The following is a 24,363-nucleotide window of genomic DNA, read 5'->3' as shown; positions in this document are numbered from 1 at the left end:
GGTGCAGACATCCCTCAAAACCCCAGGCTCTCCTACTGGGGACCCATCTGAGTGCCTGCCTGGTCCTAGGCCGACTGATCAGAAGCCCATAGCTGGTGACATCAGTGGGAACAGAGATGTGTGACACTTCCTGTCCACCTTGGCTTTCTGAGGATTAGTCACCCCCTGTCCTACCAAAGCCGCCAGACACAGGCTGAGGAGGAGGGGGAGGGGGTGCAGTCTGGCTCCTCCCAGAATGGCTGGTGGGGTGCTGGTGTCTGCAAGCCACCCTTAAGCCTGATTTCTGTGCATCCTGCCTGAATTCACACCTACACACACATCCATGGTTTCTGCTGGGCTCTTCAGGTCGGGGGGCCCGCAGATGCCGCAGCCCCAGAGCCCAGTTTCGCATTGACAATCACAGGGCTCATTTCTGGCTCTAGTGCTGCCCTCCGCAGGGGTCAGAGGTGGGAAACCTGGAACTGGGGACAGTGTGGGAGACACGGGCTGGGGGCCAGCACGGGGTCGCCGTGTCTCCGTTGAGAGAGATGACTCAGCGCAGGACTTGTGACCTCGCTGGGCAGAGGGCTCAGGAAATCTGACGGCTCATCGGAGCATCATGCACCCACCTTCTGCCAGCACCCCACACACCCACATGCACACCACAGGCTGCCAGGCTGTGTTCTCTGGGTGGGATCTTTGTTTGGATCGAGGGTAATTTCATTTCATCCAAGCACCTTGTTGGCCACACAAACCAGACACAAGCTGAGGGGGGCACAGGATCACTTCCCCGAGAACAAAGGGAGATTTGTCGGGGTGGAGAGGTTTAAAGTTAATTACTCCTAAAGGGTAATGATAATCACATCAGCTAACATGAAGTGGTATTGCTCAGTACTTTTGAATGTTCCTGATTTTTGTGGTTTTAAACGTTTAAAGCAAGCTTACAATCCATGACATTTAGGTACTTATTTCTTTGGATAACTTTGTATATACAGATGACCAGATCTTTGCCTTTTCTTCATTATAAATGGAACATGCTCTGTGGTACAGTATAACCTTGTGATAGCTTGCTTCCTCCTACATTGCCAGTTTTATGGAAATCGCTTTCTTTTTCCTTCTTTTTTTCTCCTCCTCTAACTGCAGAAGAGTTCGATCTGGCAGTGGCATTTCTGCCATAAGCTCAGCCACTGTAGACCAGAGGTTACCAGAGGAACCAGTTTTAGAAGACGAACAGCAACAACTAGAAAAGAAATTGCCTGGTAAGGTGGTCTTTATGCTGTGTTATACAGGGAATTTCCTACTTCTTTCTAAGGGAAAGGTGGAGGTCAAAATTAAAATCTAGCATTTTTGCACTGTTCTTTTGACTAACATTAGCTTGAAAGGAGAAGCTTTTACTGAGCATATAAAGTTAGCTATGTGTAGAGGACTAAGAGGACTCTGTAAGTGCATCTTTGTTCTAATTTCATTTACAATCTGATTATATAGTGCTAAACAAAATTTCCTAAGTGTTCGGTATAGAACTGTGAAATTTGGTAAGTGGTGATTGCTTAATAGCACTAGTGCAGAAATAGAATGCCTACTATTATTTTTCTTACCTTGTGAAAGAATGGAAAGTCTTTAATAGTATGAACTTGTTTTACATAATTCTTATTTATATTTCTAATAGATCATTTCTAATTAAGATTATTTAAAATAGGTCATTAGAGAGCTCTGGTAGCATAATTCATAGAGAGTTGCACTGCTAACCCAAGCTTCTCTGGTGGTTCTCTGAGCTTCTCAGCTGGTTTGAATCCACCAGCAGCTCCTAGGCAGAAGGATGGACAATCTTTCATGCAGTTTACAGCCTCGGATCCAGTGGAGAGTGAGCCATGAGTTGGTTTTGACTCTACATCAATGTGAGAGATATTGTAAATATTTATAATACATAATTTCATCATTATGTTACACTAATCTTAGCACATTTGTAAACTATTAATGATGACATAATTATTGATAGTAAACAGCAAATGAAATTTATTTTGGAGTCTCAGGGTAAAGGAAGGAGCCCTGGTGCCATAGTACATCATGTATTGAGCCACCAACCAAAAGGTCAACAGTTTGGATAAGCCAGCCACTCCTCAAGAGAAAAATAGGTAATCTCCTCCCATAAAGATTTGCCACTTCATAAACTTCATGGAAGGTTGCTATGAGTTATAACTGACATGATGGTATAATTCAAATACCAATATATGTTGCTGCATTAAAAGTGAACAGGTTTTAAATAGGGAATTTAAGACATCCATGTAAACAGTCATTAGAGCAGGGTGTGAGTGCGGTATGTTCATGGTACAGACGCACAGCAGCCGTGTGCATGGTCAGTATAGCCTGGGGCTCATGGAGCATGAGGGATGAAATGCAGACTGCTCCCCTTTCCATCTCTGCTTTGAAAAGTTCTCCTCTTCATTAAGACTGGGAGGTAATACCATTTATAAGTAAAGGCTGTGGCAGAACCATCTCATAGCTGACCTTCCAGCAGCTTTTCAGGGACAGTGAATCACATGGAAGGAGATTGTCCATCCTTCTTCTGCAAAACAACTATTGGACCCAAGCTACCTGCTTTTGGGTTGACAATGCAACTCCTTACCATTAAGCCACCAGAGATCCCTGTAAGTAAAGGGAGGACGGACCAGTCCCTAAACCAACACCATGAAATAGATGAGAAGGGTAGAGTAACAGAGACGGTAAGTAGATTCAGGTGATGATGAGGATCTACTTTATTGTTCTAGAAACAGTGTTGGGTGTTGAGAAGAGTGTATGGAAGTAAGCTGTGAAGGGCTTTGTTCTTCGTGCTTATGTTACAAGGGCATAGGAAGATAGTAGGAAGGAAAAAGAAACAGTTACATGTTTGTGTTTATACCACAAATTTCAAATATACCAATGTTTTTTTTCCTTTGAAAATAACCAATAAAACCAACCCCACTGCTGTCAGGTCAAGGCAGACAGGCAACCCTGGGACGCCCTGGGTTATAGCCGACTTGGCAGGAGACGGCGTCATCTCTCTCTTGTGAGTGGCTGGCAGGTTCACAAATGCCGACCTTTTGACTAACAGTCCAGATATATGGGAAATCATGACTTTTTTTATAACTGATCTGATTCTTGATTTTGAAGTAACATTTGAAGATAAGAAGCGTGAGAATTTTGAACGTGGCAATCTGGAACTGGAGAAGCGAAGGCAAGCTCTTTTGGAACAGCAGCGCAAAGAGCAGGAGCGCTTGGCACAGTTAGAACGTGCGGAGCAGGAGAGGAAAGAGCGCGAGCGCCAGGAACAGGAGCGGAAACGACAGCTGGAACTGGAGAAACAGCTGGAGAAGCAACGGGAGCTGGAACGTCAGCGAGAGGAAGAGAGGAGGAAGGAGATAGAAAGAAGGGAGGTAAGCAGCTGGGGAGCAGCCAGCCCCATAGCTCCAAGTGTGTGAACTCTCCATCTAACGGACAGGAAGACACATGACCTTTTAGATAGGGCTTCTGAGTATTATTCCCTTTTAAATATACACCACATTGTGTTTATTCATCAGTTGATAGACATTTGGGTTGTTTATTCTTTTTGACTGTGTGAATAATGCTGCTATGAGTTTCTGCATACAAGCTTTTGATAGTGCAATCTTGTAAAAAATTTAAAACGAAACTAAAACTGTTGTTACTTTTTTTGAACTCTTCTCTGCATTTGTACATATATAGAAATTAAAAGGTTCTTTGCTAGAGAGAGGGAGGATTATTAATTTGTTTTGCTTTTGTTTTTAACCATAACTGGCATTATACCAATTGTATTTTTTCTGCAGTATATATTTTTTTACTCTTAAAAGTGTATACTGGCGAGCTCTGGTGGCCTAGTGGCAAGAAGCTGCACTGCAATCCCAGAGGTATGCAGTTTGAATCCACCAGATGCTCTGCTGAGAAGGAGGGACAATCTCCTCCTGTACCAGTCAGATCCAATTTTACAGTACACACGCAAAAAAAAAAATTAAAAAAAAATGTATCCTGAAAATGTTCATTACATTTGTAGATACTTCATAGTACTATCGTTACATTTATAAAATACTTCATAAATTTGGTACCATACCAAGATTAGCAAGGGCTAAGTAAATTTTATCTGTCTGTTCAGTATGTTATTACCGAAGCAAAAGTGGTCATTCTCTTATGTGGATGAAGCAACATTTAACAGTGGGAAATTTTTCATTATGGAAGAGTAATAATACTTTGCTTTCTTCTCCTAATAATGTCTTGAGAGAATGCTAGCTAGGGCCTGGGTTTTTTTATTCTGATTTGCATAGATACTAAGTAAATCTGAATTTGTGGACCCAAGAGCCAAAAGTTAAACAATCTTCCTTTTTTCTCTCTAAAAAAAGAATGACATTTTAGAGTGTTTGTTCAGAATTACTTAATAGGCATTTAACATGTGCTGGCTATTGTTAGTCTCTGGTGACATAGCAGTAAGCAAGTACTCTTAGCGGTCTGCCAGAGTCTTACATTGTGCTTGAAAGACAAGTGCAAGTAGAAGAGGTAGTTATAATAACATATGCCAATGCCCTGGTCCTCAACTCCACCTAGCAGACCCCAGAGGCAGTGTGAAAGACAGCTGACATTCCCAAAGAAATTACAGAACTTTCTGTGCTAAAAACGAATGATTAGAGAGATGGGATAGAATGAAGGATAAATGCCTTTCTGTTCTGGAGGTTTGGGTTTGTTTTTATTAGAAATAAAGACATTTTCTTTGCTCTTTGCCAGTGAATAAGCAAGCATGCTTTTATTTAGGACCTCAAGTGTTCTTGAAGGCATGAGGGCTTTCATTCTAGTGGTGAGATGATCTGTCAGTTTTCCTCTTAAGTAAATATAATGGTCAATTATAAGTAGTTCTGTTTTTCTCTGTGGAAAGAATACTGTATATTTATAAAACTACTTCTGTTGTACTGTGATGATTTCTTGTAATGTTTGAAAATAGTATAGCTTAAGGACTTAGAAATTAATACAACATTTGTTTTATATGTCACAGGCTGCAAAACGAGAACTTGAAAGGCAGCGACAGCTTGAATGGGAACGGAATCGACGGCAAGAACTACTCAATCAAAGAAACAAAGAACAAGAGGACATAGTTGTCTTGAAAGCAAAGAAAAAAACTTTGGAATTTGAATTAGAAGCTCTAGTGAGTAAAGTTTAGTATTGTTTTAGAAATATACTAATGTTATTAAAAATAGTAATGATTTTTTTCTTTTTTAAAGAATGATAAAAAGCACCAATTAGAAGGCAAACTGCAAGATATCAGATGTCGATTGACCACGCAAAGGCAAGAAATTGAGAGCACAAATAAATCTAGAGAGCTGAGAATTGCTGAGATAACGCATCTACAGCAACAGTTACAGGTGAGAAGATGGGTTTCTAAGACCTTTTAGGCCTAAACAGTTATATGTAATCTAATACGTTCATTTGTCCATTCAGCAAATACTGAACATCCGCCATGTACTAGACACTGGAGTGTGAAGTAAGGGCAGGGCCCTTACTGAAAAATAGGATGTTGAGTAAAAAGTCAGGTAGTCTTCTGGCTACTGAGACTCCAGCGTGAACAGTAGAAACGAGGGCCTGCCTTCATGGAGTGTGCACTCCACTTGTAAGGTAGACAGACACTAACGAAACACTTAGTCTATTAGAAGGGCTATAGAGAGTTAGTAAGAGAGAGATTAGAAAATGCTGAGGGTGGAGACAGTTGTGACTTTAAATAATGTGTTTAGGACAAGCTTCTGACAGAATAGCATTTGAACACAAACCAGAAAGAGACTCACCCCTGTAGCTGTAGGCAGAGGAAATAGTACAGAATCCCTGTGGCGATAACACAGAGACCAGTAAGGTCAAAGCCAGAAGGAAGGTGTGGGGCTAGATTATGTGGCATCTTGTAGTCTACTGAAGTACTTGGCTTTTACCATGATAAATTAAAGCAAATAATTACAATGAAATATTTTTAGTGAGTATGGGAAATAGATATACAGGGAATAGTTGGAGACATAGGACAAACAAGTAAATTTAGTTACAACTTTAAGAACCATATAGGACCAAGGAAAACTGAACCATAGGCTTTCCAAGACCTATGGAGGTTGAGTGCCACATTTTCCTCCCCACAGCATCTGTGAGTGTGAACCACTGGCCTTCCAGCTAGCATGCAGGTTAGCAGCTGAGTGCACTATGCTACCAGGGATCCTGTACCGTAGGCAGTTCTTTTTTTTACATTTTTACATTTTTGTTGATGATGAGAATATACACACCAAAACATGCATCTATTCAATAGTTTGGTGACATTGATTATCTTCTTCAAGTTGTCTAAACATTCTGACCACCTTCTGAGGGCTATCATTAGCACAAACATGAACTCTTTTTTTTTAATTGCGATTTTAATGAAAGTTTATAGATAATTTGGATTTCCATTTATTCACTGTTGCACATTTTCCTCCCTGCCTCTCTTTCCTCCCAGTTCACTTTTTTCTTTGGAAAAAAAATTATTTCCCTGTTACACAATACCTCCCCCACCCCGCCCCATCAGTCCACTTTACTATGCAGCTCTTATTCTGGACTCTTGTCATGCCAGTAATACCTAATCATACATTTCTTTTATACAGTTCTCTCCCTCATCTGTTTCAATGCCGTGAACATTATTTATCCCCTCTTTTCTTAGTTCCCCCCAAACCCCGTGTTAGTCTTGTTTTATAACAGTAGCACTATGCAGTATTTGTCCTTTTGTGACTGAGATATTTCACTCAGCATAATGTCCTCTATGGTCACCCATTTTGTATAATATTTCATGAGTGTGTTTTTTTTCAATGATGCATAATATTCCATTGTGTGAGTACACCACACCTTCTCTATCCATTTGTTTGTTAATGGGCACTTGGGTGGTTTCCAGCTCTTTGTTATTATTGTGAACAAAGCCATGATAAACATGGTTGTGCATATATCTGCTTGGTCAGCAGTTCTGGTTTCTATAGGGTATGTCCTCAATAGTGGAATTTCTGGGTCAAATGGTATTTCTTTTTGCAACTTTTTGAGAAAGTGCCATACAGCCTTCCATAGAAGTTGCATAATTTTATAGTCCCACCAATAGTGAATAAGGGTTCCAGTTTCTCCCCAACCTCGCCAGCATTTGTTGTTTGGTGTTCTATTGAATTTTGCTATTGTTACTGGGGTGAGATGATATCTCATAGTTGATTTGCATATCTCTTAGAGCTAGAGATCTTGAACATTTCTTCATGTATTTGTTCGCCATTTGAATGTATTCTTTGGTGAAGTGTCTGTTCATATCCTGTGCCTATTTTGCAATTGGACGGCTTACCTTTATCTTGTTGTGGCATTACCAAATATTTTTTCCCAACCTGTGGCTTCCCTTTTTACCCTGTTGGACAAGTTTTTGGATTTGCATAGGGATTTTATTCGTAGAAGGTCCCATTCATCTATTTTATCCTCTCCTGGTTATAGGACAAACACTAACTCTTAATGATTATGCCTTTTTTACTAGTTAAGCTAAACTGTTGTGTGGTTTGAAGAAGACATGAAGGGATGCTTTTTATTAAATTTTAAATATTATATCAGGAAGCACAGCAGAAGGGCCCTGTGAGTTGGAATTGACTCATTGGCAATGCCTTTGATTTTTTAAGTTTTCTGATCTCCTTGGCTTCTGAAAGTCTGAAGTTTGTGACAATTTGAAATTCTGTTCTAGTCAGTTCTATCTTAATTTTATTGCCTGTCTGAAGTTTTGGACAATGAATAAGACTGAAGAAGAACTGATGCCTCTGCATTGTGGCATTGGCAAAGAATATCTAGTATACCACAGGTTGCTATAAGAACAAATAAATATATCTTGAAGGAAGTACATCAACATGCCCTTTCGAGGCAAGGACGGTGAAACTTTGTTTCACATACTTTGAGCATTGTCTTTGGAAATAGACGTTATGCTGGGAAAGGTGGAGGATCAGAGAAAGAAGGAAGACCCTCAACAAGATGATTGACACTGTGACTGCAAAAAAGAGTTTTAGCAAGCTAGAGATTATAAGGATGGCTCAGGATAGGGCAAGATTTCATGTTGTTCATAAGGTCACTGTAAGTTGTAGTTAACTCGTTGCCACCTAACAACAACTTCCAAAGTTGACCACCAGGTTGTTATGTTATCATCTTGTTTGGCATTCATTGTTGAGCTTGTAACCATCCAATGCATGTAGATGTTTCTGCATTTCATGTTAGGACCTCAGATATTTAGAGCAGGTCTATACAAAAGTTGGAAACAGTGAAGAAGGAATAATGGTTTGAAAATATGGGCTTGGTGATAGAAATGAAGCAGGAAACAGAATGATCAAATTTTGTATTTTCAATGATGTATTTATTGCAGATACCTTTTATAAAAGAAAATCATAGACAACAACTTTATACATGGATCTCACCTTATGGACTGCATAGGAATCAGGTTGACTACGTTTGCAGAAGAAATCATTGGAGAAGCTCAATATTGGCAGTCAAAACTATGCCAGGGGCAAATTGTCGGTCATACCATCAGTTACACATGTTGTTGTTATGTGCCATCAACTCACTTGCGACTCATATTAACACTCTGTACAACAGTCCTAAACCCTGCTCTACCCTGAGCCAACCTTACCGTCTCTGACACACCTATCCCTGTTACCCCAGTCATTGAGTCATTCCATCTCAGGCAGGGTCTTTCTCTCTTGTGCTGTCCCTCCACCCTCCCAAGCATGGTATCCCTTTCCAAGGACTGGTTCCTCCTTGCAACATGCCCAAAGTATGTCAGATGAAGCGTCAGAATCCTTGCCTCCAAGGAAACAGCCTCATTTCACCTCTCTCTTGGACAAACCTATTTATTCTCCTAGCAGGTTTGGAAGGAGGAGTGGCATCCACTATCTAAACCACTATCTAAGCGTCTGAAAACTCTATGAACTTGGAGAAACATCAGTTATAGCAAGGCTTCAGGCCTTTTGTTCATTGGGTCACTATGAGTCATGCTCAACTCGATGACAATCAACAACAACATCCCTGTAGTGAGATGTCTTGAAATACTTTTTCAAGTATTTTCAAGGCTCTTTTACAGCACCTTTAGAAAAGAGGGCTTAACATTGTCTTAATTCATGCTTGTCTTAGTTTTTAAACTCTTAGCTATTCTACATAATATTTTGAGACATAAGCAAATGTATTCCATTTCTCATGTTTTTAGTTGTTCATGAGAGATGAACTTCGTGACAATAAATTTAACCTTCTTGTGAAATCACAGTAACTGGCTTTAATTGCTGCTGAATGGACAGTCTCACTTACCCCACTTATGCCATGAGGACAGTTCTTCATTTCAGAGTCTTCTGTACCGTGATTCAAAAGATTTCCCTTCTCATGCACACCCATGTTTATTGCAGCTTTGTTCACAATAGCAAGGAGTTGGAAACAACCTAAGTGCCCATCAACAAACGAATGGCTAGAGAAGCTGTGGTATATTCGCACAATGGAATACTATGCTGCATTAAAAAACAAGGAACTCATGCAATATTATTCAAAATAGTTGACTCTGGAGAACATTATACTGAGTGAAATGTCCCAGTCACAAAGGGACAAATATTGCATGGTGCCACTGTTGTAGAATGGGACTGTCCTTGGGGTTGGGGAGAGACTGAGTAAGATGGGTTCAATAATGTATGCTGCTCTGAAACAGAGAAGGGAGAAAACTGTTTAAAAGAGATATGTGATTAGGTATTTCTGTCATGACAGGAGTCTAGAGCGATGGCTACATGGTGGAGTGGACCTGGGGGAGGGTTTGTAAAATAATGAAAGAATCTTATCTTTTACATTTCCAAGAGGGTAATGTCTTGTGGGGGGGGAGCCTTGGGAGGGGACAAATCTACAACAATGAATGAATGGAAATCCAAAGCCTCTGTAAATTTTCACTGAAATTAATAACAAATTTAAATTAAAAAAAAAAAAGAAGTTAGAGTAAGGATGGCAATGGAACCACCTTACCTCTGTAACTTGATTTGTGCCACTATTAGAACCTCTACTCAGAATATTATTGCTTTTCAATTTTTGACTCATGCACTTTTAACTTATTAGTTAAATTTGTATCTTCTAGGCTGCAACGCTTCCATGATACATCTTCAAGGATATGAACATGTACGGCTAAGCACAATTGATAACAGTGCATCTAAATTCCAAAATCAGTCTCCATAATAGTCTATGTGTTTCCTACTGCCAAGGGGGCCCTTTAGAGTAGTGAGAGAAGACATTCACCCTGAAACCCACAGTGTCCCTTTTCAGCAGGAAGTAGCTAAGAGAATACGCCATCCCCTTTTCCTTATGAATCAGGGTGAAGTCTCTCTCAGGGAGGATTGATAGGGAATGGCAAGGGACACACTGACAAAGGAGATTAATCAGAACTGGCTTTGACAAGCACTGTGGCAATTGGACAATTAAAACAGACATTGGGGGGGAAGAAGAACAAACTTGGGATGAGGGTGGAGAAAACAGTGCAACAATGAATGAATGAAAACCCAAAATCTCTGTAAATGTTTATTAAAACTAATAAAATTTAATAAAAAAAAACCAAAAGATTTCCCTTCTCAACTGCCTTGTAAATCTGTAGATATCTGTAGATACTGTCTTTCCTGTTGTTCTAAAATAGACAGTTCAAACCTGTTAACATTGTGCTTCCTTTATTACATTTTTCAGTTCAAGAGATGTAACAGGACAAATATTAATTAAAACTATTATTATAGAATAAGTATGAGGATCCAAGGGGAGGAGGGTACAGATAGAGGGATGAGGATAGGGGATGTTAATCCTGGGTTGCACAATTCGATGGGTGGATGGAGTGAAGAAAATGGGAAGGATCTTTTGTGGAAAACAATATATTCAAACTTTGTAAATAAATCAGAATAAAATTTTTAGAAAAGAGATGACATAATTTTTCACATTTTGAGCAATACCATCTCTTGAAAACAATTCACTTCAAAGTATATTTGCAGCCTTTTAAATATTTTATATATGTTGAACATAGTAATGTACTGCTCAGATTATAGATAAAATGCTATTAAACCAGCATAACTAAGTAGATATTTATGAGATAGCTCACAGAAAATATAAAAGAAACAATAGGAAATCTCTTTTGCTGTATGTGTACTGAGTATCTGGATCATTTCAGCTGAACATAAAGCAAATACAGTGTTGGCAAAACTTCTGGTATATAGCAAACTTACATTCAGCCCTATAAAATATCAAAGTTCAGAATATTAAAACTTGGGTTTAAAAACATTTACATTGCTGAGTCAGTTAAAACAACAAAACAAAACCCCAGTGTCTCTAGATTTGCATTTGATGCTGGTGTCATTCGGAGATCATTAGTTTAGCTTGCTGTCTGCTGAGTTGTACATGAAGTTCTTTTTTTTTTTTTAACAAACTTTGGAATAAGGAATATCAAGGGAGCTATAACTGTCCCAACTGTATTTCACTGAAAAGCATTTGGCAAACAGAGTGAATTCCTTGGCAGGAAAGCAAGAACCACCCTGCCTGGAGATTAAATGCAATTTCAACAGGGAGGATTTAGGGTGAGATTAGGAAAAGTCTGAGGGAAATAAATGAGCCCTGGTTGATGCCCCACCTACGCAGTGAGTCTGGACTTGGTCATTTTCCCGTCGCTCATTATTGTTTTCTGTCGCTCATTATTGTTTTCTTTTTTCTCCCAGGAGTCTCAACAAATGCTTGGAAGACTTATTCCGGAAAAACAGATACTTAATGACCAATTAAAACAAGTTCAGCAGAACAGTTTGCACAGTAGGTGTTTTATTTTTAAAGTTATTCTTTTATTTTGTCAGGAATATCTTTATGTGGAAACATTAAAAATATTTTTCCCCTCACTACACATTAAGTTTTTCTTATCTTGCATTATTTTCCTAAACCAGGAGATTCACTTCTGACTGTCAAGAGAGCCTTAGAAGCTAAAGAACTAGCTCGGCAGCAGCTCCGAGACCAGCTGGATGAGGTTGAGAAGGAAACTAGATCAAAACTACAGGAGATTGATATTTTCAACAATCAACTGAAGGTAGCTAACTACTCTGTGTCTACCACAAACCTACCCTACCCTTAAATTTTTTAGCTGGCCAGATGATTAGTTGATGTTGAATCCCAGGCAGAAAAATGTATTATTCTGGTTTGTCAGCCTTCACATTAATAAATGTAAAGTGTACAAGTCAATTTGCAGTTTTCTCTTTGGAGAAAAAAAGTGCAAACTGACTTTGGCATCTATAAGGTAGCACTGAGGGAGTGACCCCAATGTGGTAACTATCTTTAATCTAAATTACACTTGCACACATTTCTATCCCTGTGTCCATTTATGTGGTAGCTATCTTTAATCTAATTTATACTTTGACACATTGTCTGTTCCTGTGTTTGTTTACAACCACATCAGAGTGAATTCTAGAAACTAAGGCATTAAACTTCATCTTTCTTGTATTCTTAGAACACTATTAAAACTGAAAATATTAGAAGCATAGTTGAGATTTTTAGTTGAAATTTGAATTGAGATTTAAAGCCAAACTGTCTAGACATCTAAGTTTCAGGTATTTCAGCTATTCTTTCAAAATGATAGGTAATGAAGTTTTCTGAATAGTCCAATTCCAGGAAAGTGTTCTTAGGGAAAATATTTGAGCCTACTTAGTGATGTTTTGGTTTTCTTTTCACTTTATGTTAATACTTATTACATAGTGTGTGTGTGGGGGGGGGTGCTCTATGTGTGTACTGTGTATTTCTTCTGTATTGTATGTATGTGATTATGCATGATATATAAGTACTAGACATGTATCTGTAAGTTTTCCACTTAATATAAGCACAATAAAGCTATTTCCTTTAGTTCTTATTGTGACTTGTCAGTATGACAAACAAAAAGATTGTAGCTTGTCCGCAAGTATTTTAACAATCTTGGAGTATAAATTAAGTATTTCATTATCCCTGTCCCTTGAGCTCAAAGCATAACACATATTTCTCCTTTAGTATCGATCTCTTTTTCTTTCTTTCTTTCTTTTTAATTAACTTGTCTCTCTGAAAAAAATGCTTACTTATTAGGAATTGATACTCTAGTAGGTGATTTTTTACAAAGTTATGTGGATTTACACATAAATTATTTTGGAGTTGCTATTGCCATACTAAAGAGGTCTGAATCACCCTTGTTGACCTTAGTAAGTACCAGGGACTGTACTTTGTACAGAAGGTCATTTAGGCTTTTTTTCCCCCCTACTTTGTTCTTCCTGGAAAGGGTTAAACCAGGCTGCTCTTTGGAGGCAAGATTTCTGAGGCTTCATCTGACATACTTTGGACATGTTGTAAGGAGAGAGAGGTCCTTGTAGAGGGACATCATGCTTGGGAGGGTGGAGGGACAGCACAGGAGGGGAAGACCCTCTATGAGGTGGATTGATTCAGTGACTGGGGTAATCGGGATGGGTGTGTCAGAGGCAGTGAGATTGGTACAGGATAGAGCAAGGTTTAGGGCTGTGTACATAGGGTCGCTATGAGTCACAAGCGACTTGACGGCACATAACAACAGTAACAACAACTTTGTTCTGTGGAACAACTTTGAGTCAGAATGGTCTTGGTGGCAGTGGATGGTATCATTTTAATTTTGGTATTTTGTGAACATTTACACAACAAATTGTGTTCACATTTAATGATCTTCATGTAAATTGCTCAATGACATGAGTTCCTTTAACAAAATGTGTCAATATTTTCTTTGTGTTCTCTTTGTCCCTTTATGATACTCTGTTTTTCTTGATACCTTAGTTTCTCATCTTTGTATTTAAGAAGTTGTCTTTTTATTCTTATGCTGATGTTTTTAAGAAGGTACTGATCTTGTGTGTGCTGTCCATTGTTTTGTGTGCCACTCTGCTGTTGCACTACCAGGGAATCTCAGAAGATGGATTTAGCTCCAGATTTAAAGACTGGTCTCAGGGGTCCTTTGCTTTCTACTGTCCCAGTGTATCTGACTTCCTCCCCCCCCCAAAAAAAGAAAAATTTGAGTTCTGCACCACGTATTTCTCCCATTCTATCTATGTGGCTATCTATCTATACTGTGACTGCAGCAAGGGGTCCACGTGTATCAGAGATGGTGAGAATGACACCATTCGGGTCTAGGGTTGCTATGAGTTGTACTTGACTTGACGACATCTAAAAACAAGAGCAACCTTTGCAATTCTGGTAAAAAGTGGCGGTGATATTAACTGGACATCACTTTGCTTTTCTGGTCTCAGCATAGATGGTTGTTGTGCTTGTATGCTTGTTTCTTCTTTGCATTTTTTGATTACCTTATTGGTTACTTTTATTCTTGAGCACCTTCTGTTTTGCTACTAATGACCATAGTTGTGACTTAGGTGGTAGCTCACAGGCTTTAAGATGCCTAGCCAGGTACTACTCACTTTACTACTGTGTAATTTCTAATTGTTATGTTGTTCCATGGGACTGGGCCTAACCCTTCAAACCCAGTGTATTTAACTTTTAAGTGTTGTTGTTGATTGCCATTGAGTCCAAGCACAACTCATAGTGACACTATGAACAAAAGACCTGAAGCTTTTCTATTACAATCGTCGTTTCTCAAAGTTCATAGAGTTTCCAGAGGCATGTTGTTTAGGAAGTAGATGCCACTCCTGCTTCCAGAATTTTTAGGTAAGAAAATTTAATTTCTGTCCTTTAAATGTGTTTTGTTTTCCATTATTTTAAATTTGAGCTAGTATAGTGAGTTAATATGCTACTGCAAATGATGGTAAAAAATGTGTGTCTAAGCATGGTCATCAATTTAAAAGTGTGAGGCAGCATGTTAAAAAAAATCAGTATAGCCTTGTTTTGTTGTTTAATGCCCATTTGAAACCCTTAGTGACTTCACTGTGCTGCCTCTGATGGTTATGTCTTGTGTACCTCTCCGACCTATTGAAACTAAAACAGAAGCAGTTAAATTAAAGAATCAAAAGATTTAGAATTTGAAACAACACAGAGGCAGATTTAGTCTCTATTTAGTATCTCCTGCCCATTTTTCTTTGTTGAGGAACCTTTTTCTGACTTTAATACATGTATTCATTATCAACTGTAATTTCTTGTGTGGTATATATCAACAAGGAAATACTAGCATCCTGACTCTTGGGATTTATTTGATGCCTCTCTTGATCAGTGATGTTTTTACAGACTCGGTGCTAATGATGCAAAAATTACTCTTACCTTGCAGAAAGTGAAACATTGGCACTTGTCCAGACATCCCACACATCTAATATGATGGTGTGAATTTGCTGTGTTCTAAACATTCTTCCCCAAAAGGAAACCAGATGGAGAGGAAATAAAAGAAATCAGGACTTAGCAATTGTGTTTGATTTTCATAAAGATTGTGCACTTAGGAAAAGAAAATATAGTTAATTCATTATAGACTTGTTTATCGATATTGAGAAGTACTGCATAGCATGTGTATTTGTATGTTAGTTGACCAAGACACATTAATTTACATTAATTCCCCATTTCTACAAATGAGAATGAAATATAGCGAAAACCAGATATCATGATTCTGCAGTTAAACAAACAAACAAAATGCTTACCACAATTCACTTTATTTGGTGCATATTTAATGTTATGTTCCAGTTCCTTGTGTAGAAAGGTCATATTGGGAGTAATAGTACCCTGCTGTCTCCCAGATTTTGTGGTATATTACAGGATTGCAGAATATAAGTGTGTTAAGCTTCTTGAAAGTTTAAAGAGTAATTTTACGATTTTCTCTCTTTTTTTTTCTTTTAAGCATACAATGTATTTTAGTCCTCAACATTAAAATGTCTAGTTTAGATTCATTTTTCTTTTGAGGGTTTCTCTTATTGGCTTCAGTTCAGAAAGAATTATACTCCCACCTTCTGAGATCCAGTAGCCAAAGATAGTGTCATTTCCCATGAGTTGGAACTGACCAACTCATAGCTGACCCTCCAGCAGGTTTTTAGAGATGCAGGAGAAGATTGCTCATCTTTCTCCTGAGGAGCGACTGATGACGTGAGCCATCAGAGAGGCACAGCGTCCTTTGGGTTAGCAGTTCACCTCCCTATCCACTATGCCACCTGGGTTCTCATTTGACATTAGGAGTCTTCTCTAGAGTCTTGGGACCTTAAAAGTCTGTCTGTTCATATAGAAAGTGAGGCCTCATTGTTTCCTTTCAGAAGAAGATATTAATGGCTTTTAACCATATTCATAAGGTCCCTGGATAGTGCAGATAGTTTACTACTGAGTGAGAAGACTCATCAACCACCTGCATTATGCAGATGACACAGCCTTGCTTGCCAAAAGCAAGGAGGCTTTGAAACACTTGCTGCAGAGGATGGAAGACTATACCCTTCAATATGGATTACATCTCAATATCAAGAAAAAAAAATCCTCAACACACTTAACACAAGCAGTCAAGAAATCAAGAGATGTATCACCCTGGGTAAATCTGTTCTCACGGACTATGTTACAGTGTTAAGGACCAGTGATGTCCGTTTAAAGACTAAGGTACATCTGATCCAAACTGTATTCTTTTCAATTACTTGTTATGCATCTGAAAGTTGGATGGTGACTAAAGATGGCAGAAAAATCAGTGCTTTTGAGTTGTGGGCTTTGGAGAATAGTACTGAGTATTCATGGCCTGCCCAAAAAGCAAACATATGTCTTGGAGAAAGTGCAATCAGGTTGCTCCTTGGCAACAAGGACGGTGAAGCTTTGTTTCACGTATTTTGGGCATGTTGTTAGGAAGGTCTTTTGGAAAACCACATCACGAAAGGTAGACTGTCAGCAAAAGAGAGACTCAACGAGGTGAACTGTAGCAAGGGGCACAAGAATATCCAAATGATGAGGATGACAGTGAGTAGGGCAGTGCTCAGGGCTCTTGTTCATAGGCTTGCTATGAGTCATAGAAGGTTTGACAACACCTCATAACAAGTGTCTGAGAGGTTGACTCAAGCCTGTTATCTCAGGTATGAATTTAGCCTGTGATGACCCCATGGGCTGCAGTAGAATTGTGTTCCACAGGTTTTTCTTAGCTATAATCTTCACAGAATCAGATCACCAGACTTTTTTTTTCTGTCACTGAATGGATTCTAACCACCAGCCAGAAGTCTGAGATATTGAAGTTCTTATACTAGGAACTCTAGTTGGTAGGCCCTGTATTTTTCCTGCCTTTAAATGACTAGTAAATTTTAACTTCTTGATGATTGAATAAAATGTTGTTATGTGCTGTTAAAGCACCTGTGACCCATGTTGTTTGTTGTTGTTAAGTGCCGTTGAGTCATAGGTGACTCATAGCGACCCTATGAATGAAAGTCCTGGACACTTACATGACTTTCATCCTTTCTCCAGGTTAATAGGGTTTCGGAGGCAAGCTATCTATGGAAGTGGATACCACTCCTGCTTCCAAGCTTGTGTTAATTGGAGAACTCCACCATATTTTTTTTTATCTCATTTAACACATCAGTATCACAGTGTTCAGCTTCACAGCAACCACAAGTTACTTCTGTAGGGCAAGTGGACACACCAGAGCTATACGACCTAGAAGAATGTTTGACGTGTGACCCATAGCGACCCTATTTACAGCAGCACTGAAGCTTTCCCTATCCTGAGCCAGTCTCACTGATTCCTACAAACCAACCCCCAAATCTGTTTAATGATTTAATGAGGAATAACTGATTTTTAACTAAATACTAGCATGAATTAATATTTCTTAATTTTAATTCAGTGTTCATGAATGATTAAAAAACTATGCTTTATAAACTTTCACTCAAATTACAATAAAAGACAAGCAAAAAATAGTTTTAATTTTGTGCATCAAAACAGTTTACCATAATTTTCTATTTTTAAAATGTAGCTTCCACTGATGATGCAAAATTAACCACTACCTTCTCTAGAACTCATTTTACAGGTGTAGAGAGGAAAAAAAAATCAAACTCAACTGGAAAGTTTTGCTTTTTCTCTCTTTTGGACAATTGATAAAAGAAAGGCCAATTGGAACATTCTGATGATAATTTTTTTCTACATATCAGTATTTACATACAACTCTGTCATTTCCAAAGAGGCAACACGAAATTATCACTGACCCTACATTGATTTCCAAAGCTGTGAATTTCACAGAGAAGATTGCCTGTTTTTCTCCCAAGGAACGATTGGTGGATTTGAGCTACCAGAGAGGCTCAGTCCTTGACTGGGACATGCAACCCCTTAAGGACTATGCTGCTGTTTATATGGTCCATATTGTCTTAAGTACAACAGAACAGCAGCATAAAGTAGAGCTTTTCCTTTTTGAGTTTTCATTACATCATGTAAAGAAAATACAATACCTTAAAAGGTCCGTTCATGTTGAAAATAGTGTCCTCCTTTGTTCCCATCTGGTCACTGTGTGGATGATCTTCATGTGAAGGATTTTTAGATTTGATTCTTCCTTTCTTCAATCAGTGGCAATGGAGGAGGCAGTAGTGCAGTGTCTGTCAGCTCTCCTAGGCTGGGTCATCCACACAGACATCTTACTAAAGGTTTCTATGCCCTTCTCGGGCAATAGTGATTAATAGTAATTAGTTTTATGAGTCATGAATCATGAGTGAGCCTTTCACCTGTAACAAGGGGGATGTATATGTGAGTGGTGGTGAATTACAGGTTGGACTCAGTACTATAGGATGTAGTCTCATTTGGGGTTGGTTGGTTTGTTGTTTAATTTTTATTATTTTGTGTGTGTGTATCATCAAATCAGAGCTGACTGGTACAGGAAGAGATTGTTCTTCCTTCTCCAACAGAGCATTTGGTGGATGCAAACTGCTTACTTCTGTGATTGCAGTGCACCTTCTTGCCACTAGACCACCAGAGCTCACCATGTAGTCTCGTTTTTAAAACAAACATTTCAAATACTGAAACCTACATTGTCCACAGCACTCTTATTGTGTGGGTCTCTGTTTTTTACATCATATGAAAGATAATATTAATAGAGGCAGTTTGTGATTTTAAATGTAGATAGTCTTTTACTTAGCAAAATTTGAAATTTTAGTACTAATTTTGAATTTAAGATTATAACTCTTTTTTAAACTTTTTTTAATTTTAGAAAGATTGGATAAATTATGTATACTGCATTGAAACAGATGAAGGAGAGAACTGTTTAAAAGCGATATATGATTGGGTATTATGGTAATGACAAGAGTCCGGAATGAAGGTTGCATAGTGGAGGATACTGGGGAGGCGGGCATTGTATACCCATGAAAGATTTTTTCCCCCTACTTTTCAAAGAGAAGCATGAACTGCAGGGGAGGAGTGGGCAGAGAGAAAAATGAAACAATGAATGAGTGAATGAAATCCAAAGTCTCTATAAACATTCATTAAAGATAAAAAAAGAGGTAGAAAAAGAAAATATAAGCATTTTTAAAAAAATTTAAATTTTATACTGATTTATTTACAAAGTTCAAATACATTCAAATTATGCAACCCTATAATTAACACACCCACACACACCCATCCTCACCCTTTTGCTTCCACCCCCACCAGCACTTGGATCCTCATACTCATTCTACAATAATGGTTTTATATAGTATTTGTCCTTGTGGAACTGAGTTAGTTCACTCAGCATTATGCTCTCTGGTCCCTCCCAAGTTAGGTAGTAATTTATAAAATTATTGCTCCTGTGTGCTGCGTAGTATTCCATTGTATGAATGTACCACAACTTCTCAATTTATTCATTTGTGGTTGGACAGCTGGACTGATTCCATGTTCTTGTGATGTTCAGTTATGCTGCTATGGACATTGGTGTACAAGTCTCCATTTGAGCCTCAGTTCTCATTTTCTTGGGATATCTTCCAAGCAATGTAATAGCTAGGTCAGACAGAATTTCTATGTTCAGCTTTTTGAGCAAGTGTCAAACTGCCTTCCAGAGTGATTGGACCATTTTACAGTCCCAGAAACAATGTATAAGAGTTCCTATCTCGCCACATCCTTGCCAACATTTATTACTTGTTGCCCTTTTAAACTTAGTTTAAAGGGTTTAAACTTAGTTTAAAGAGTGAGATGGTATCTCCTTGTGGTTTTAATTTACATCTCACTTGTTACCAGTGATTTGGAACATTTCTTCATGTGTCCATTGGCCATTTTAATATCTTCCTCTGTGAACATTCTTTCCATGTCTTTTGCCCGTTTTTGTAGTTGGATTATCAGTCTTTTTCTTGTGGAGGCCCAGGAATATTCTATAAACTTTCATTCTGAGACTTTTGTCTGAGATGGTATTGCCAAATGTTTGTTCCCAGTCAGTAGGTTTTCGTTCATCCTGTTGGAAAAAAAATTTTGATGCACAGGAATTTAATCTTTGAAGGTCCCATTCATCACTTTTATCCTCTTCACAGTGTACATTTCTGGCTGTGTTTGGCAGCCTCTTTATACCATAGACTAGGGCTTCTAAGCTTGATCCCAGCTTGTCTCTGATGAACTTTATGGTTTTGGGCTTTACTCCCAGGTCTCTTGATCCACCTTGAGTTGATTTTTTTGTGTGTGGTGTGAGATGTGAATTCTGTACAACTCCTTCTTAAATTAGACTCCAAGGACTCTTAGAAGTGTAAATTCTGCCCATAATGATACCTGCTCTAAAGTTGCTCCTGAGAACTGACTTTATATTAAGGTTCCAGTTACAGTGACTGTTTGCTTAACTCGAGCTTTTATGCTGTTGGTTTAGACTCTTGCTTTCATGGCAGATTCATTTTGTAAATTTTCATTAAAGTCACAATGAAAAGAAAATTCCACTGTTGTGGGCTACATAATTATCCTGGGTGACAAATAATGTTTATTTATATAAAAAGCATTGTTACTTTAGGCAATACTGTTGGGATTATAGACAAAACTTTTTTTCTTTAAATTTTATTTATTTTGTTTTTGAGAATATACACATCAAAATATATACCAATTCTACAGTTTTTCTATGTGCAATTTAATGACATTGATCACATTCTTCCACTTGTGCTACTGTTCTCATTTTCCTTTTTCTAGACTTCTCATTAACATAAACTTATTGTTTCCTAAACTCATTGTTTCTATTTGTCCATTTGACACTGTATAGATAGTTATTAAAAGAACATCATGCTCAAAGCAGACCCTTCTTACTGGGGAAGCCATGTTTGGTTTTGAGGAAACAATAAGGGAAGATTACCTCAGAGCCTGTTTCGGAAGCTCTTCCATACTCCATGGCTCCAAAAAGACTAGAGTCTATGAGAATTTGAAACTTTGTTATCCACTGTTACTCTTCCAGTGAAGATTCTTCTGTAGAATCTATGAAACACATGTTCAATACTGGTAGTTGGATACTGTGTAGTTCTTGTGATCTCATGGCAAAAGAGATAGTTGTTAATGGAGGCTCTGGGTGGCTTAGTGGTAGGGAATTGTGCTATTCACCCCAAAGGTATGTCATTTGAATCCACCAGCTGCTCCACAGGAGGAAAATGAGCAATCTCCTCTTTGAAAGGCAGTGCATTTTACTGATGGGTCAGCTATGGCTTGGTTCCAACTCAGCAGTACAGAACAATTACAATAATATTTTTGAGTTCTCTTAAGACCAAATGAAGGAGCAGTAGTCACAGATATTAAACCTGAATATAGAAAGAAAACTGTATTCAGTAAAAATTGAAAGGGATCCATATTTCTTAGGTTCATTGTGAGGAATCATAGTAGATCTTCTTGAGAATTCAATTTGTCAAGCATGTTGCTTTTGACATGTTTTTGGCTGCATGCCAAAAGGTATCAAAAGATGCTTTTATAGTTTGGATGTATTAGCTCTTTAGAGAAAATAAGTGATTTATCAAAACTCTTGGTTTAGAGTATATTTAAAAGCTTTTTTCATTTCAGCTATTAGGAGACAGAATTTGCCAATCTTTTTTATTTTTTTTTACATTTATAATGTGTGTTTAGTCAAAGACTGCTGTAGATAACTAATAAAAATTTTAGTCTTGTCTTTAAAAAAATATGCAAAAAAAAATTACAAATATACTCCAAGTTTGCATGCTTGGCATTCATCAAACCAAAGCTTATTTATGGACTTCAGTTAAGAATTGTGCTATGTATATTTATTGCCCTCTATTTTTGGTGATAAGAATGTAATTTTTATATGACTTATTTTCTCACGTAAATATTTGTTACATTTAAGTTAAAAAATTTTAGGTGTCTGTTTAAGGTTTTATTTTTCTAAAACAGCAATTAGAATTTATTAGGAGATGATGTACATTATTGTAAACTATATCCACAATTAACACCCTTGGTACCAGCATCAGGAAATGGGAAGAGACACTGCACTGGGGAAATTGGCAGTTAGAGACCTCTCCAAATTATTGAGGAGTAATGATGTCAGTCTGAGGACTCAGGTGCATCTGATTCAGACCATAGTCTTTCTGATGACTTGCTTTGCATCTGAAAGCTAGACATGGAATAAGGATGACAAGAAAAGAATTGATGCCTTTGTGTTGGAAAAGAGAACTGAACACCCCATGGATGACCAAGAGGACAAACAGTTAAGTCTTGGAGAGGGCGCAACCAGAGCGCCCTTTGGAGGGAAGGAAGATGAGGCTTGGTCTTACATACTTAGGGCATGTTGCCAGGAGGGGCTATTTCTCGGAAAAGGATATGATGCTGGAATGGGTGGAGGGTCAGTGAAAGAGAGGAAGACCCTCAGTCAGATGGACTGACATGGTGACTGCTGCAGTGGGCTCATGTTTGTCAGGAAGTGTGAGGATGGCGCAGGACAGGACAGGTTCAGATCTTTTGTTCAGAGTCACTATGAGTTGTACTCAACTCGATGGCTTCTAACAACAGCATACCTCATGTAGTACATATCATACCCCTGAATAGAACTTAGAAAAATCAACAAAATTATACACTTAGTACCATACTGCTAGATAAGTAGACAAGAAATGTCTGTTATTATTGTGAGTTACTGATTTTAGGGGAAAAGAAATAAAATCTAGAAGAGCTACAACTATTGACTTTAGGTTCTTTTTTCTTTTTAAAAAAATTTATTTATTAATTTTAATGAAACTTTACAGAGACTTAGGATATCCAGTCATTCATTGTTGTACTTTTCTCCCTGTCCACCTCCTCCCCCAAATCACTCTTCTCCTTGAAAAGAAAACAAAAAACTTTCATTGTTACTCAATCCCTTCCCTCAAGTTCACTCCACTATGCAGCCTTCACTCTGGACTTCTGTGATTTTTGGTTCTTATTTTTCTCTGAGTTATACTAGTGATTAAAGTATTGACTACTAACCGAAATGTTGGCCATTCTAACCTCCAAGTAACTCCACAGGAGAAAGATGAAACAGACAGCTGCTCTCAAGAGGTGCTGGCTGGGAAGCACTATGGACAGTCGTGCTGTGTCCTGTGGGGTCTTTGAACTGGAATTGACTTGGTGGAAGTAGCTTTTAATTAGACTGAAAAGAATCTTGGTGGCACAGTAATTAAAGCACTTGGCTGCTAACTGAAAAGTTTTCAGTTCATAACCACCAACAGAGAGACATGGCAGTCTGGTTGCTTAGAGATCTACAGTCGTGGACACGCTGGTGGGGCATGGGCTGTTCTACTCTATCTTGTAATGTTACTGTCATTCCACTCTGTCCTGGAAGGTCACTATAAGTTGGAATCCACTTATTGGCAAGGAATTTGGTTTGGCTTGTTAATGAGGTTGACCACCAGGAAAGGTTGCTATAATTAACGTCTTGAAGATTTTCTAAACCATTTCCCCTACTTATTTCTTAGGTAAATGAAGAATTTAATGACATCAGATTTATTATGTTAACTTTATTCCCCTTGAAATAATTGAAATATTTTAAGTACATGCAGTTTTATTGAGTCTCTTAAACAATATTAAAAAATAACCAAAGTATGTGCCCCTCTGCTTCCTCCCCTTTGGACAGGATGACATGTCCACAAAGACTTTGTTACAATAAAGTAAGGCAGGTCGTTCACTCACATTCAGTACAGATTCCTTCACTTGTAGGTGCCTTCACTTTAGTAATTTAGGAAGTTTATCAATCTGAAAACTCAGTTTTCGGCTTCTCTTGGCTCATGACAAGTACCATCCAAGAAGAGAGAAAACCCAGCATATCTGCCTTTGTACGGCCTCCTGGTTTTCTGACAGTTGATTGTGTTTCTCAGTAGTATCTGACTTGGATGAAGGAAATGATAGAAAAACTTAGCAGGCTTCAAATCTGGACATAAGATACCGGAGCCTTCTGTTACCTTATTCGACATCTGTTATTTTGTGACTACCACAAGCTCCATTTCTTTGGAGGTACTTGAAACTGCAGCTTGTTTAGACAATTCCAAAGATAGATTCAGC

General features: G+C 38.2%; 1 protein-coding gene across 2 annotated transcripts in view; it reads left to right on the top strand.

Moving 5' to 3' along the window:
* ITSN1 (intersectin 1 (SH3 domain protein)) overlaps nucleotides 1–24,363 on the top strand; it is a 286,095-nt gene that overhangs the window by 142,931 nt on the left and 118,801 nt on the right. For both annotated transcript variants that reach the window (XM_006886744.1, XM_006886745.1), the window contains exons 11-16: nucleotides 1,123–1,238; nucleotides 3,127–3,389; nucleotides 5,009–5,158; nucleotides 5,235–5,375; nucleotides 11,727–11,814; nucleotides 11,943–12,082. In XM_006886744.1, the coding sequence (XP_006886806.1) occupies nucleotides 1,123–1,238; nucleotides 3,127–3,389; nucleotides 5,009–5,158; nucleotides 5,235–5,375; nucleotides 11,727–11,814; nucleotides 11,943–12,082 (898 nt within the window). The remainder of the gene's footprint in view (nucleotides 1–1,122; nucleotides 1,239–3,126; nucleotides 3,390–5,008; nucleotides 5,159–5,234; nucleotides 5,376–11,726; nucleotides 11,815–11,942; nucleotides 12,083–24,363) is intronic.

Source organism: Elephantulus edwardii, unplaced genomic scaffold (assembly GCF_000299155.1).
Source record: "Elephantulus edwardii isolate Elephantulus edwardi_28Jun2011 unplaced genomic scaffold, EleEdw1.0 scaffold00051, whole genome shotgun sequence".
NCBI classification, from domain to species: Eukaryota; Metazoa; Chordata; class Mammalia; order Macroscelidea; family Macroscelididae; genus Elephantulus; species Elephantulus edwardii.
The sequence above is the reverse complement of the archived record's forward strand: the minus strand, read 5'-3'. Positions and strand labels throughout refer to the sequence as shown.